Source organism: Piliocolobus tephrosceles, chromosome 5 (assembly GCF_002776525.5).
Source record: "Piliocolobus tephrosceles isolate RC106 chromosome 5, ASM277652v3, whole genome shotgun sequence".
Classification (NCBI taxonomy): Eukaryota; Metazoa; Chordata; class Mammalia; order Primates; family Cercopithecidae; genus Piliocolobus; species Piliocolobus tephrosceles.
The window spans coordinates 70244131-70257736 of record NC_045438.1 but is presented as its reverse complement, the minus strand read 5'-3'; the positions used below and the strand labels follow the sequence as shown (position 1 = coordinate 70257736).

Here is a 13606-nt window from a genome sequence, read left to right as displayed (position 1 = left end):
TTTAATTCTCAGTGTACTTGTAATGCATTATAAGACTTTAAGCTTTTCCAGGACAGGGGTCATGTTTTGTTTTTGGTAAATCTACGTACGCACAGTGCCTGGCATGGTCATATATACCAAGCTGGTGGTCAATATATATTAAAATGAAAGATCAAATGAATGAATGAATATTCTATTGAATTATTAAATAGAACAAGTTGAGTTTTAAAATAAAACTTTTGTGCCTCTAAGTCTCCTCACCTGAAAAGGCCTGGCTTTAAGGGTCATGTTGGTTAAAGCTCCTACCTCAGCAAAAGCTCAGGGTGCTTTTTCTATTCTTGCTTACCAGGGTGATTAAATACCAATAGAGGGGAAAATAAGTTTCCATATCCTTAAAAAATTATGAATTATTTTAATGGTAAAGACATATACATAGACATTTACATATATATACATGAAGACAGTAGGCATATGCTACAGTCATCGCGTGTACAAGTACTGTGCTTTTCTTTTGATTGATTATGTAAAACAAACAACGAGAATAAATTCTGATTATCTTTACAGAGCTTTATGGCCTGTCAAAATGGCTTTAGATGAATTTTCTCATTTATTTATCACAATACTTCCACAATATTGTTAAAGAAGCTTTTTATTACATTAGGTAGGGAAAATAAATTATGGCTTATCCAAGGTCCTTCATTGACCCAGTGTGGTAAAGTTTCTTAATTTCATTTCAGTTTGGTCACATGACAGTAAAATATATTCTTGATGGCTATTATTTATAAGAAAATAAAACATTTGATCAGGAAAGTTGAAGACATCTCATTTAAAAGATAATATGCAATGAATCTTCATTATGAGAGACTTGGAATGGTACACAATGAACTATCAAATGCTGTTTCAACTACCTAAAAAGGATAACTGTCTTTAACTGCACCAAATGATACTAAACTTGCTGCCTATCATATTATGCTTAGTCACTCTGATCTCTTTTATTCCTCTATTAACTCACAGTAACACTGAGAAGAGCAATTCTCTCTGTTTCATTGTCCTTCCCTTCAAATATCCTGTTTTAAGAGATTACAGATGCCTTGAGATAACATTGCCAGAATTATCCCAAGGACTGACAGGTTTACTAACAACTGAATGCTTTTCAGATCACTGCACTGGACTCAGATCCACCTTTGATATGAACCACATATGGCTTCAGTCTTGTTTCCCTGAATTAACTCTAATTTCCTAGTGACCAAGGTCAGATGAGTCCAGATAGGGCTCAGCTGTTCTTACCTAGCACATATGTTCCAGTATTGTTGGTAATTTATTTCTGTAATAAAAAATTAAAATGGAAATCTCAGCCAGAATCTCTTTTACCGAGGGAGACCTTGCTATGGCATTAGGGCTTATTACATGTAACTTGTTCATAACAAAATAAGAATTATTATTATAGCCAAATATTTAAGTTAGTATTATAAACAAAATTGGTCATGTGAAATTTATTCAAAAAGAATAATTTGAGTAAGTACCAAGTACCACAAAATTTACATTGTTAATTTAAAAAAGTCAGTAATCACTGTATTTGCTTTTATCAGTTTTGCTGTATTAATCTATATACCAATGTTAAACTAATTCTGGCATATTTATTATTTAGGAGATAAAACTTGTATTTATAAATGTCTATTAATTCAAAAGAGATAGAATTTGTTAACAGGAAAATCTTTTTCAGATTACCTCAAGATATTTTGGGTGTTGTACCACCTGATTTACTTTTTAAGGTATCTGAGCCGAAGTCAACATTTCTATTATGTATAATAAAACGTATTACCAAACAGTATTCAATTTTCTTTGGTTGATGTGTTGTTGTTATGATATTTAAAACAAAATTAATGTTAAAGGTTTTACATTTCATTCATGGAGAAAACTTTCCTGTAGAATGTACTTAAAAAGTTAGTTCTAAATCCTTGCTTCAAAATGTTACACAAATATTGATAATGCTATTTTCTTATCACTTTTAGACATTCAGGTTTATAAAAGCAAGTTCAATGAGCATAAGATGGTTTCTAAATTTTAATTTATTTTTGACAGCAAACAAAATGAATGAAGGTGAAGAATTCATTTGTGTACCTATGATAATTTAGGCCAAAGATTGCTTTAAAAAGAAGATACCTTTGTATTTGTCAAATATGTTGCTCCCAGTAAAAGAAAAGATCTATGCAAGCGTTTCAAGAGTAAACCTTACCTTATTAGCTTTTCATAATATTTTAGAAGAAATTCAAAACAAAATTGCAGAGCACTATTCTTACATTGATATTTTACCAGTTCACTAAAACATTCAGAAAAGAAATTTACCCTAAAATTTGTTAGTCTTTTGAGACTTGCAAAGAGCCAAATAATTTCCAGGTTGCAAACTTTATTTAGTGTTCTAGCAGAAGCTAAACTAAAATGTCTATAAGTTTTAAATTGTTAGATGTATGTTTAAAATATTTTAAATATTTACATTGTATGCTCTTTTTAATACACAAAATTATTTGGCAATTGTGAATTTTAAAAAGGGTTATATTTCTTATTCCTTTAAAGTTCATTTTTGACAAAAATATCATATTTTGTTGATGTTTCACGGTCCATAAAAATTGCTACCATAAGCAGATAGTGTCTTATGAATTGATTTTATTGGTTTGTGCTGATGTAGCAAAAAAAATCAGCTTACAAGTTTCGTCATTTTTATAAAACAAACATTGCTAAACATTGACACCCCACATCCATCTAATGTAACACAGAAAAATAAGTTTATTTAATGTGGGGCAGAATTAAGCAAAGGAGGAATAAAATAGAAATACATTCTAGTATTTTTAGTGGCAGATAAGTTGAGTGGCAAAATAAGATGATTTTATTTACAAAAACTTAAAAATACATTTTTCTTGTAGTGCTTTTTTTTAACATATGCATTTCATACAATATCTCTGAGACATTATTTAACTGATTTTCTTGGCTTTATCTGGCTAATTACTCTGTATAATATAGCTATAAGGCTAATACTTAAGAAATCTTTTTTTATTTTTGTCAAATAAGTTATAATGTTTTTAGGTTTTATGTAATTAAAATTCTTTTGTAAAATCACGTTGCCATAAATTTTATCTGTTTTCACTTTCTTTTAAAGCAAGAAGCTTTGGTTCTCTCAACTGTGAAGGAAATACAAATATTTTAGCTATTTCTTATCTTTTACTTGGCTACGCTCAAGTTGAGCTCTTTATTATCCTGTAATTTGTTGTTACCTCAATTCTTTGCTAATGGAAAATTATTTTATGATGTACTTAACTTACTACCTGTCTTTTATATTATATATTTCTCTTAGGTACTACATTCTTTTGGAAAGTATTTCCTAATAAATTTGGCAGCAGCTATGGACAGGGCCAGGATGTGCTCAATTCCTGAGTCTTTCCTGGTATTCTGTCTCAGTCTTCACTTTCTCTCATCACAGCGGCCAGAGGACCTTCAAAGACTGGACATTATGGCTGATCAGCTTAGTCCCTATGTTTGATTTTAATCAGATCCCTTGGCAATGATCAGTATCTACTTCATTGAAAGACACTAACCATTGTCACAGGAGATGGAGCAAAATGTATTTACAGGTAGTTCCTCCAACAGGCCCGTTGTTTTCCACCTATAATATTTAGTTTATACTGCAACTTTATATTTCCTTTCTTCTATGTCAGTTTGCATACAACTTTTATATTCAACTTAGAAATATTTGATTATTTATTCCATTTTTACCTCCTCACTGATCTTAAGCGCATTTTTATTCCTTTTCTTTAACTTGTACAGCTCCCATTTATTGATTTTTACCTTTCAAGTTCCTATAATCTATTTAACTTTGAGAATGTTCAACAACTTTCTGCTTTATTAAAAATGAATCTAGCTGAGCCTTCTTATTTTCTCCTTATACAATATATATTACAGTGGAAGTATGATCCCATGGGTGTTTAATATAAATATTTTCAAACCACAAGTCAAGCCAATGGCAGTGTTTTAAATCCTTGTTTATTCCACTCAGACCCACCTTGTTAGGAACATTGCTTTATTTTTTTCAGCTTCACTGAGGTACCGTTGACCTCAATAAAATAATAAAACTTGTGTATATCTACAGTTTTGGAGAGTCTTTCCTAATAAATTTGACAGCAGCTACGCACATAGTCAGGCTAAGTCTCAATTCCTGAGTCTTTCCTGATATCTATATCTACATACATATATATATAATTATCATAATCAGTTTAATTAACATATCCATTATCCTATATTTTTGTGTATGTGGTGAGAATATATAAGATCTGTTCTCTTATCAACTTTCAAGTATAATTTTACAGTATAATTAACTGTAGTCACCATGCTAAATGACATAAGCTAGGCACAGAAAGACAAATGCTACATGATCTCACTTGTACATGGAATATAAAAAAAGTTGAACTCGTAGAAGCAGGGAGCAGAATAGTAGTTACCAGGCGTTTGAGGGGAGGAAATGGGGAGATGTTAGTCAAAAGAACTTTGCATTATTGATTGTTCTTTCTTTGTCTGACATTTTAAACCTCTCCTTTCTTTTCAAACATCCCCCTATTGGCATTTAAACATGTTCAAATCTCTTCAATCTTTTAAAATCTTGCTTAAACCAAAATATTCTTCTGTCTCCTGTCCTGGATCTGCTCATCTTCAGAGTTGTACTTTTTATTTATTTTTTTCTTTTTGGCACTGACTGCTACCAGTTTACTTTCCTCAAATCCTTTCTTAATCCACTTTGATGTGACTTCTAAGAGCTTCACTCCCCGCAATTAGCCCTTGCTAAAATAACCAAGAAACTCTCTGTTGCCATATCCAAAGGAAATTATTCAGTTTTCATCATTTGTAGTTTTTTAGTAAAATCACTGTAAGAGACCACTTCCTCACTCAATTTTCTCTTGCCTTAATGTATGCAGTACTTAGATTTTTTTCCTTCTCTGTTTACTCTTTTTACGTTTCCTTAGCAGATTCAGCCTCCTATGCCAGTTGGTGAAATTCAAAATTCCGCAAGCCTTAATACTAGGACTCATCTCATCTTCCTCTCCTGTCTTTTTCCACATGTATCCACTACTTGGTCGATTGTATCTAATATGACATCAAAAAATCTACATGTTTAGCTTTGATCTCCCCCCTGAACTCCAGACTTAGATATATAACTTTATATAACTTCGTATTACAGATTCATTTGAATGTTCCTCGTGTGCCCCCAACTCACTAGGTATACTCTTTCTCCCCTAAAATTTGATCTTCTTTCAGTTTTTTCCCTCTGTCAGTAATGTTGAAGTTTAAACCAGAAACCAAGGACTTTTTCAACCTAAACCTCTTCTTTACTTTTTATATTTTAATAATTACCAAGTATTATGAATCACACACACACACACACACACACACACACACACACACACACACATCCTTTGAGTTTCTGGATATCTTTCCTTCTCCAACACCATCTCCAGAGTCCAAGTACTGTTTCCTTAGACTGATGCTATGCTTGTAAATAGTCTTTCTACATTGTAGTCTTAGTGATCCCTTCAAAATGCAAATCTGATTTCATCATCCATATCCAATCTGCTTTGTATTTGCCTTCACTTCTCACTGCTCCTATGATTAAGGCATATTTTGTTCTTGCATGTTAACTATGAAAACTGGACCCTTGTCAGTGTCTAAAATTGTGCCTATTGCATAAAAGTAATTCAATACACATATTTTATTTTACTTATTTATTTTTATTTTAAAATTTTTTAATAATTTCAACTTTTATTTTAGATTCAGGAGATACATGTGCAGGTTTGTTACATGGATGCATTATGTGATGCTGAGGTTTGAGGTACAGTTGACCACGTCACCTAGGTAGTGAGCATAATCCCCAGTACGTTTTCAACCCTTGCCCCCCTCATCTTCTGCCCTTGGTAATCCCTAGTGTCTGTTGTTGCTATCTTTATGTCCATTAGTACTCAATATTTAGCTCACATTTATGTCTGAGAATGTGCAATATTTGGTTTTCTGTTCCAGTGTTAATTCGCTTAGGATAAGGCCCTCCATCCAGCTGCATCCATGTTGCTGTAAAATACATGATTTTGTTCTTTTTTATGACTATGTAGTATTCTATGGTGATACACGTATTTTAAATAAGAGTAACTTGGCTCTGTGAAAGCAAAAATTGCACTGGGAAAGGCTAAACCAACAAGGAAGACTTCTATTCCAAAAACGAAGAGAGAGATCAGAACTCAATCTCTAAACTGGGCTGAAACTCTGGAGAGTTTTAAAGGATGGTTGGGAGTTTTTAAGAGTGAAAGAGTTTTTAACAACATTTGGGTGGGTATGGGGGATTATTACCATATGTGTTTGCTAATTGGGTTTGTCCAAAGGATATATAAACTTTCTCATATCTTTGTCACAGAAAGTAGTTTTATAACTTGGAACAAGGGACCCTCTGTCTGAAGTTATGTTTCTACTTTTCCACAGAGACTGGAAGATAGAGATGTCACCTTTTTTTTTTTTTTTTTTTTTTAATTATACTTTAAGTTCTAGGGTACATGTGAACAACATGCAGGTTTGTTACATATGTATACATATTCCAGGAGATGCTTCCTTTCTCTATGATTACCTTTCAAAGGGTTGGCTCCAGGCCCTTTAGAAAGACAGTCTGGTGTTGAAAAACTGCCAAGAGCCTTTAAAAAAGATTTACATTTAAAAGGGACAAATAAAGAATTTACAATTACAAGAACTCTGAAGTAAATTATCTATGAGAAGGAAGGGAAAATACCCTGATGCTTAGGCTATCTGAATTACATAAAGGACTGAGTGAGCTTTTTTTTTTTTTTTTTTTTAAACGAGAAGAACCTTCTGTAGCTTTATTAAGGAATTATCACCAGAAAAATTTGCTTGGCTCTTAAGTACAAAAAAAATGATCTTTTTGTATAAAATCTCCCTTTCACACACCTTTTTGAGAGTAGAAAGCTCTCTGTTTTCTGAGAATTTTAATTATCAAACATTGATAAGTAAAACTGTGAGAACAGACCACACTTGAATAGAAAGGTGGAGAGCAGAGCCTTACCTGGCTTGAAAAAGTTCCCGTATGTATTTATTTTAATCTTTTAAAGGCTTTAGTTGACAGAGCCAGGGAAAACTTCCAGAGTATGTACATTTACACATGCAATCACTTATTTCAGGGAGAAAATATTTTCCTTTTGTGAAAATCTTCTATACTCAGGGAAATGAGTAACTAACACAAAACTTCATTCAAATTTTAATCTTTCTTAATCAGATTAAGATACCCTAATAACTGAGTGAGCTTAAGACGGGGCCTGGAGGTGGGAAGGAGCCTGTCCCAAGTTTAAAAAGCTGAGGGAAGGCTTCAGGTCACTTTCATTACTCCTTATTTATTTTGCTATCATTTTCTAGGACTCTGTTCCTTAACTCATGGTGCCCCAGCCAAAGAATACTTTCTTCAGTTATTCTTCCTATCAAGTTCATATCCAAGATAGCATTTCTTGAGTGCTTTCTCTCATATTAGAGAGTTCTTGATGTTCTAAATGCATGAGAATGCATTTTGAGTTTTTGTTTTGTTGCATTTGTAAAATATTTCTTACCACTTTGAGGATCATTTATGCCATTCTGTTTGCTTTAGTCTTTATATTTTCAGCTGGAGGCTGTACTCAAATATCTGGTTATCCTTGGCTGTTTGATCATATTTAATAGATTTTAAAAGGCTCACTGCAAATTCTAGGTGCTTACTCAAAGCTGAAAAACTGAGTTTTACTGTGGAGTATGTAGTGGGTAATTTAGTTAGAAAATCCATGAAATGTATATTTAGATAGAGTTGGTGTAGTGCACTGATTAAGATTATGCACCTTGTAGGTAATCTTCTCATGTTTGAGTCATGGTTTTGCCAGTAGGTAGCCATGTAATTATAGGCAAATCATTAACATCATTGTGTTTTGGTTTCCTTGTTTATAAAAGGGGTATGAAAATTCCTACATATTTTTATAAAAATTAAAAATTTTAGTATTTGTAAATAATTTAGAATAATGTCTGACACATACTAAAATGTATATATGTGACAACTTTTTATTATTACTATTAATACTATCTATTTTGCTTGAAAAAAATTTCTGTTCTTTCTGGAGGAAGTATACGAATCAAGACAGGCATAAGGCTGACTGGTCTGCACATTGGTTATGGATTTCAACTTATTTTTTCTGGTTTTAATATGGTCTTCCCTGGCTCAACTGTCCAGCATGCTCTTGCTCCCTCCCAGAGATTAAAACCTCTAGTCCCTGCTTGGGTGGGATGGGGGAGTCATCATTCTATTCAGAGACAGGCTGTAACAATCTAACTGTTTTTTAAAACATCCCTTCAATAAATTCTACTTTTTTTAAACCCATGTTTATTTTGGCTTGGAAAGGCATGTAGAACTGACTATCTCTGGACATTTGTGGAGAGAGGGTGTATTCTAAAGTTACCCATTTCCTGGTAGGTGATCAGCAGATAATCATATTTCTTAAATTGGGCTTTCATATTTATTATGATAATTAAAACACTTTGGGTGATGTATCTATCTAAATATATTTTGCCATCTAAGTAGAAATACTTAGAGAAATGAAAAATCAGTGCTGGAAAGTATTTCAATAATTTTAAGTGAGTATATGTTTTGTAAACTTATTACATCAATTAACTTAGTACTGTAGATCAGATATTTCAAATGTGAAATAATATGATAATTCATAGTAATTTAATATTAAACTATATTTGTAAAGGATACAGTAGCAACATTTCTTAAAGTTGCTTGGTTTTCAGTTGTGATTAAAAAAGAAAGTTCGATGTGTTTACCACATGGATTACAGCAAAATATTCACAATGAATGAATTAATGAACTATTATAAAATATAATTATCTTGGCCATGCATGGTGGCTCACACCTGTAATCCCAGCACTTTGGGAGGATGAGGCAGGCATGTTCAGTGTTTCACTGCAGAGCAAAGGTTTGGATTTCTACCCAGTCTTAGCTCTGATTCTGTCCTTGTCTTTATAGAGCACTCATTGTACCTTTTTCTTTTTCCTAATAAATCATAAGGTACTTATTTCCATTTTATCATTGAAACAGTGCCAGGAATTTTCTCTGTAATATTGTGGGCCTGCCTTGTAGTGGAAATAGTGGTAATATCACATTTATTTCTTTGTACATGTAGAAATAAAAGCACACTTAAACTGTACAAAAAAGTCCATATCTATTTGCTTGAAAAGAGTTTTAACTTTTTTATGATCATGCAAGCAGTATGATGAATATCCTTTCTGTGTTTATAATTTCAGGATTATTTGTCATATTTGTATAATAATTAAATGACGATAAGGGTTTCACATATGAACTTTCAAGGAGCAGATGCTAACGTTTTTCCTGTTTATGTTTTACCAGGACCTTCTGAACAAAACCTATTTTCTTATTTTAGTAATGAAATTCTGGTAAAGCCCTACTCATAATTTTCAGTTGGATATAAGCACTATTCAATTGTATTGGTCCAGGAATCTTTAGTTATTTAGTAGCCCTGAAGAATAGATTTCTGAAGTCCAGCTTAAAGAAGTTCTGAGGTGATCAAATTTTTTCTCAGTGGAAATGTAGACATCTTTATTTGTAACATCCTTATTGGTAACACATTCTGCTCCTCTCTTCAACCTATATTTTTTTGTGTGTATCCCTGGGGGTTAATGTAGCATCTGTGTTATGTTAACCCAAATTGGGGGAAAACAAACAAACTCTTGTAGTCTTACAGTTTCAATCTGAGTGCAGTGTTTTTCTCTTCTATTTTTGTTGTTAAAGAGATGTTGACAAATATGGAATACTCAGGTAAGAGACAAGAACAAGAGAACAAAGAACAAGAATATAAATCATTTATTTTCTATTGTATGTATAACTTTCTATGATTTACTGAGGTGCGTTTTTAAACATTAAGATTTAAAAAATATATTTGTTAAATAAATCTATACTATACCTAGAAATATGATGAGAAATTGCTATGAGAAACTCATTATACAGATTCAGATTTTTTCGGTATATATATATATCCCTTAAAAATTATATTGTTTAAAACGATACAAGTAAAATAAATGTAGTCCATTGTGTCTAAACATTATAGGACCACATGGAAACTAAGGAATATCTTTCTTATGACCAACTTATATTTATTTTCTTCAGAAATCAAAAATCTCCACGTATGACAAAATGTGGGCCTTTATGAGTAGCAGAAGGCAGTCAGTGTTGGTCAAAAGTAATGAAGAAGGAATCCAGCGAGTCCTCACCTCTGATTATGCTTTCCTAATGGAGTCAACAACCATCGAGTTTGTTACCCAGCGGAACTGTAACCTGACACAGATTGGCGGCCTTATAGACTCCAAAGGTTATGGCGTTGGCACTCCCATGGGTAGGTTATATGTCAGCTATTTGTTCTTTGTTCATTAATCAGAGTTGCTGTAAGACAGGGATAAAACAGTGTTTCCACATATGCCATTAGGAATTTTGTTTTAACCAAATGCATCTTGCTACCCCTCTGTGACTGTATAAAAGCAGGTTATAAATTTGTATAAAAGCAGGTTATCAATATATTCTTCTAAATAGGTAAGTCAAAAAAGGAAAAATTAATTTCTATCAGAATGGTCAGTGGATATTTTTACTGTATCAGTGTTGAAAAACCCACAGCATAACCTAGCTAACTTTCTCTTTTCAATCTTAAATTCAAAAAATGTTTTATGAGTACACTAAAGTTTTTGTAACAATTTACTTTTTTAAATCTGTGACTTACGAATACAGTATTTGACTTAGAGAGTTAACTCAAATAAGTGAGGCATAAATGGCTCTCATGAATATTATTAGAATTGTTTTACTTAAAAGAAGGTACAAACAGCAGACTATTTACCAATGCTGTATCTAGAATACTTAACACTGAGGATTATTTTTAACGTCCTCCTTCTTTCATATGGCAAATTATTTTTAATCAAAATAATCAAATGAGATAATTAATTGTAATTTCCAGAAAACAATAATAAAAATCTTGATTATATATATACAAACATGTATGAATATATATATGTTTGTGCTATAAGTAAATATATAAAACATTACAGTACATATGCACGTGTGGTGGAAAGAATAATGGCTTCCCAGAGATGTCCATGTCTTAATCCCCAGAACCTTTGAATATGTGACTTTATAGCAATATACTTTGAATATAGCATATACTTTGAATATGTATCATAGCAAAAGGTACTTTGCAAATGCGATTAAGTTAAGGATCTTGAGATGCGGAGATTTTCCTGGATTAACCATATGGGTTCAAAGTAATCACAAGAGCCCTTGTAATAGGGAGAGTATAGGGTCGAGTCATAGTTAAGATGTCATTTTGACGGGATGTGAGAGAAAGAGACAGGGACAGAGAGAAACAGAGAGAGAGAGAAGAAGAGAAGGGGAGAGGAGAGGAAAGGAGAGGAGAGGAGAGGAGAGGAGAGGAGAGGAGAGGAGAGGAGAGGAGAGAGATCTGTAGATATTACTTGTTGGTACTGAAGATGGAAGAACAAGCCATGAGCCAAGAAATGCCAGGTGACCTTTAGAAGAAATACAGTCCTTCAGAGGCATCACTTTTAGGACTTCTGACATCTAGAACTGTGAGATAATAAATTTTGTATTGTTTTAAGTCACTAAGTTGACGGTAATATTTTAGAGTAGCAACAGGAAACGAATTGTAGAGAGAGAAAAAAGTAATAGCATATTTTATTTACATCAATGTACTTTTTGAAAGAAAGGGGAAACATATTCATGATTTATCACAGTAGTAACTAATAATGCTATACATGTTTTGGACCTTAACTTCTGCAAATTTGTCAATGACTTGGTTAAAACCAATCATTGCTTTCTGGCAACTCTGAAATGTCTAGGAAGTCAAATAATTTTCTGCCAAAAAAATCAATATTAAATCACATTACATATGGAAAAATCATCTGAAATTTATTAGGATTTAAAATAGCTTGAATTAGTTTCGACAAAATTTTGAGATACTAATTCTTGCATTTATATAGTAGAGTCATAACAAAGAATAATTGTGCAGTCATTTTAGAAATGAAAAAAAATAAACGTGAGTTCTTACTCCCAAAATAGGCAAATGTAGCTGAGTCCATACAATTGAGGGGTAAATGGTATAACTGCAATTTTCCAGTTCTATTTCTGGGTAGAATACAATGCTTATTAAAGAATTAAAGATAAATATTTGCTAATTTGAAAGTCAATAAAAGCTCAGTTGTTAAAACTCAAAAATAATTGTTTAGAACTTAGACCAATGAAAGATATTTTAAAGGAGGAATATTTTATCTTTTCCATGTTTTAGACTTCCCAGTGCATAACGATACTGATGCTACTGTTTTTAAATTCTCCACAGAAAATATACCCACCAGGGAAAGGCTTCCTCGGGCTTTGTCCCTGTTATTCCAATATTATGTACAAATTCAACATTGGGCAATTAATTTTAATATACTATAAATGTATTAAAATGATTGCGTTTTCACAATTATATTGCTGATAAACATTTTTTTACTTCTCAAAATGTGTTAAATTATACTTTTATTTCCAGTAAGGCTTTGGTTTATTGCCTTAGCTCTGTGTAATGGGAGTACTCAAATCTCGGCATTCTGCATAGTTAGGTCAGTTATGGTTCTTTCCCTCAGTAAGAAATGTGTGCTGAACCCAGAAACTTCATGAGTTCCTGCACCAGTTATTTGGAATATGTGATGCACAACTTCTTTGACAATTTTTGAAATATGTTTTTTCCCTAGGAAAAATCATATATTCTTAGAAGAAGAGGCTGATAATGTGCTGTGAATATCATATCATCATGCAGTATTCTGCACACTGATATTCTGAACTTATTCTTGTCACTACAGTGCTCTTGGAAAAGTAACTTGAAATTTATGGCCTCTAACTTTAATTTTTTTTTTAAACTAGTAAAAGAAGAGGATTATATTATCTCAGGTCCATTTAAATGCTAAATAATTTGGCCAATAATGTACTTGATAGATTCTCAGAGTTTAGTCTAAATTAGGCTAGACCACATGGAGAAATATGGTTAGCTGATGTCTCAGAACACATTTAAAAAATCAGGCACACTCATAAAGTAGTTATGAGAGGTGGAAGCAGTGGTTTGCTAGGCTCCCATCATCCTGTAGTTTCATCTGGGAAGAGCTGAAATAAATGAACACATTTTTTAGTGTTATCTCTGAAAGGAGTGAGACTCATATATTGCTACCATTTTCTCTGGGTTTGCATTATCTGGATAAGACTCATATATTGCTACCACTTTCTCCTGGTTTCCGTTGTCTGGATAAGGGCAGGATTATTTGTCTCTCTTTTGCTGTTCATTGTTTCAACCACCATCACACTCTGCATTTCTCAACTGGGAAATTAGCATTTGCCTTTTATGTTACCATTGCTGAAGCATGCTGAAAATGATATTAGTGTGTTAATATATTTACTTATTTTTAAAATTGTGTGTAATTATAAACAAAAAAAAGGAATTCATTAAGGTGTGAAAAATATTCCTTG

The 13606-nt window shown here is 32.5% G+C and overlaps 1 protein-coding gene across 3 annotated transcripts in view; it reads left to right on the top strand.

Annotated features, from left to right (window-relative positions):
• GRIK2 (glutamate ionotropic receptor kainate type subunit 2) overlaps positions 1–13606 on the top strand; it is a 694446-nt gene that overhangs the window by 649956 nt on the left and 30884 nt on the right. For all 3 annotated transcript variants that reach the window (XM_026454391.1, XM_026454392.1, XM_026454393.1), the window contains exon 13: positions 10217–10442. In XM_026454391.1, the coding sequence (XP_026310176.1) occupies positions 10217–10442 (226 nt within the window). The remainder of the gene's footprint in view (positions 1–10216; positions 10443–13606) is intronic.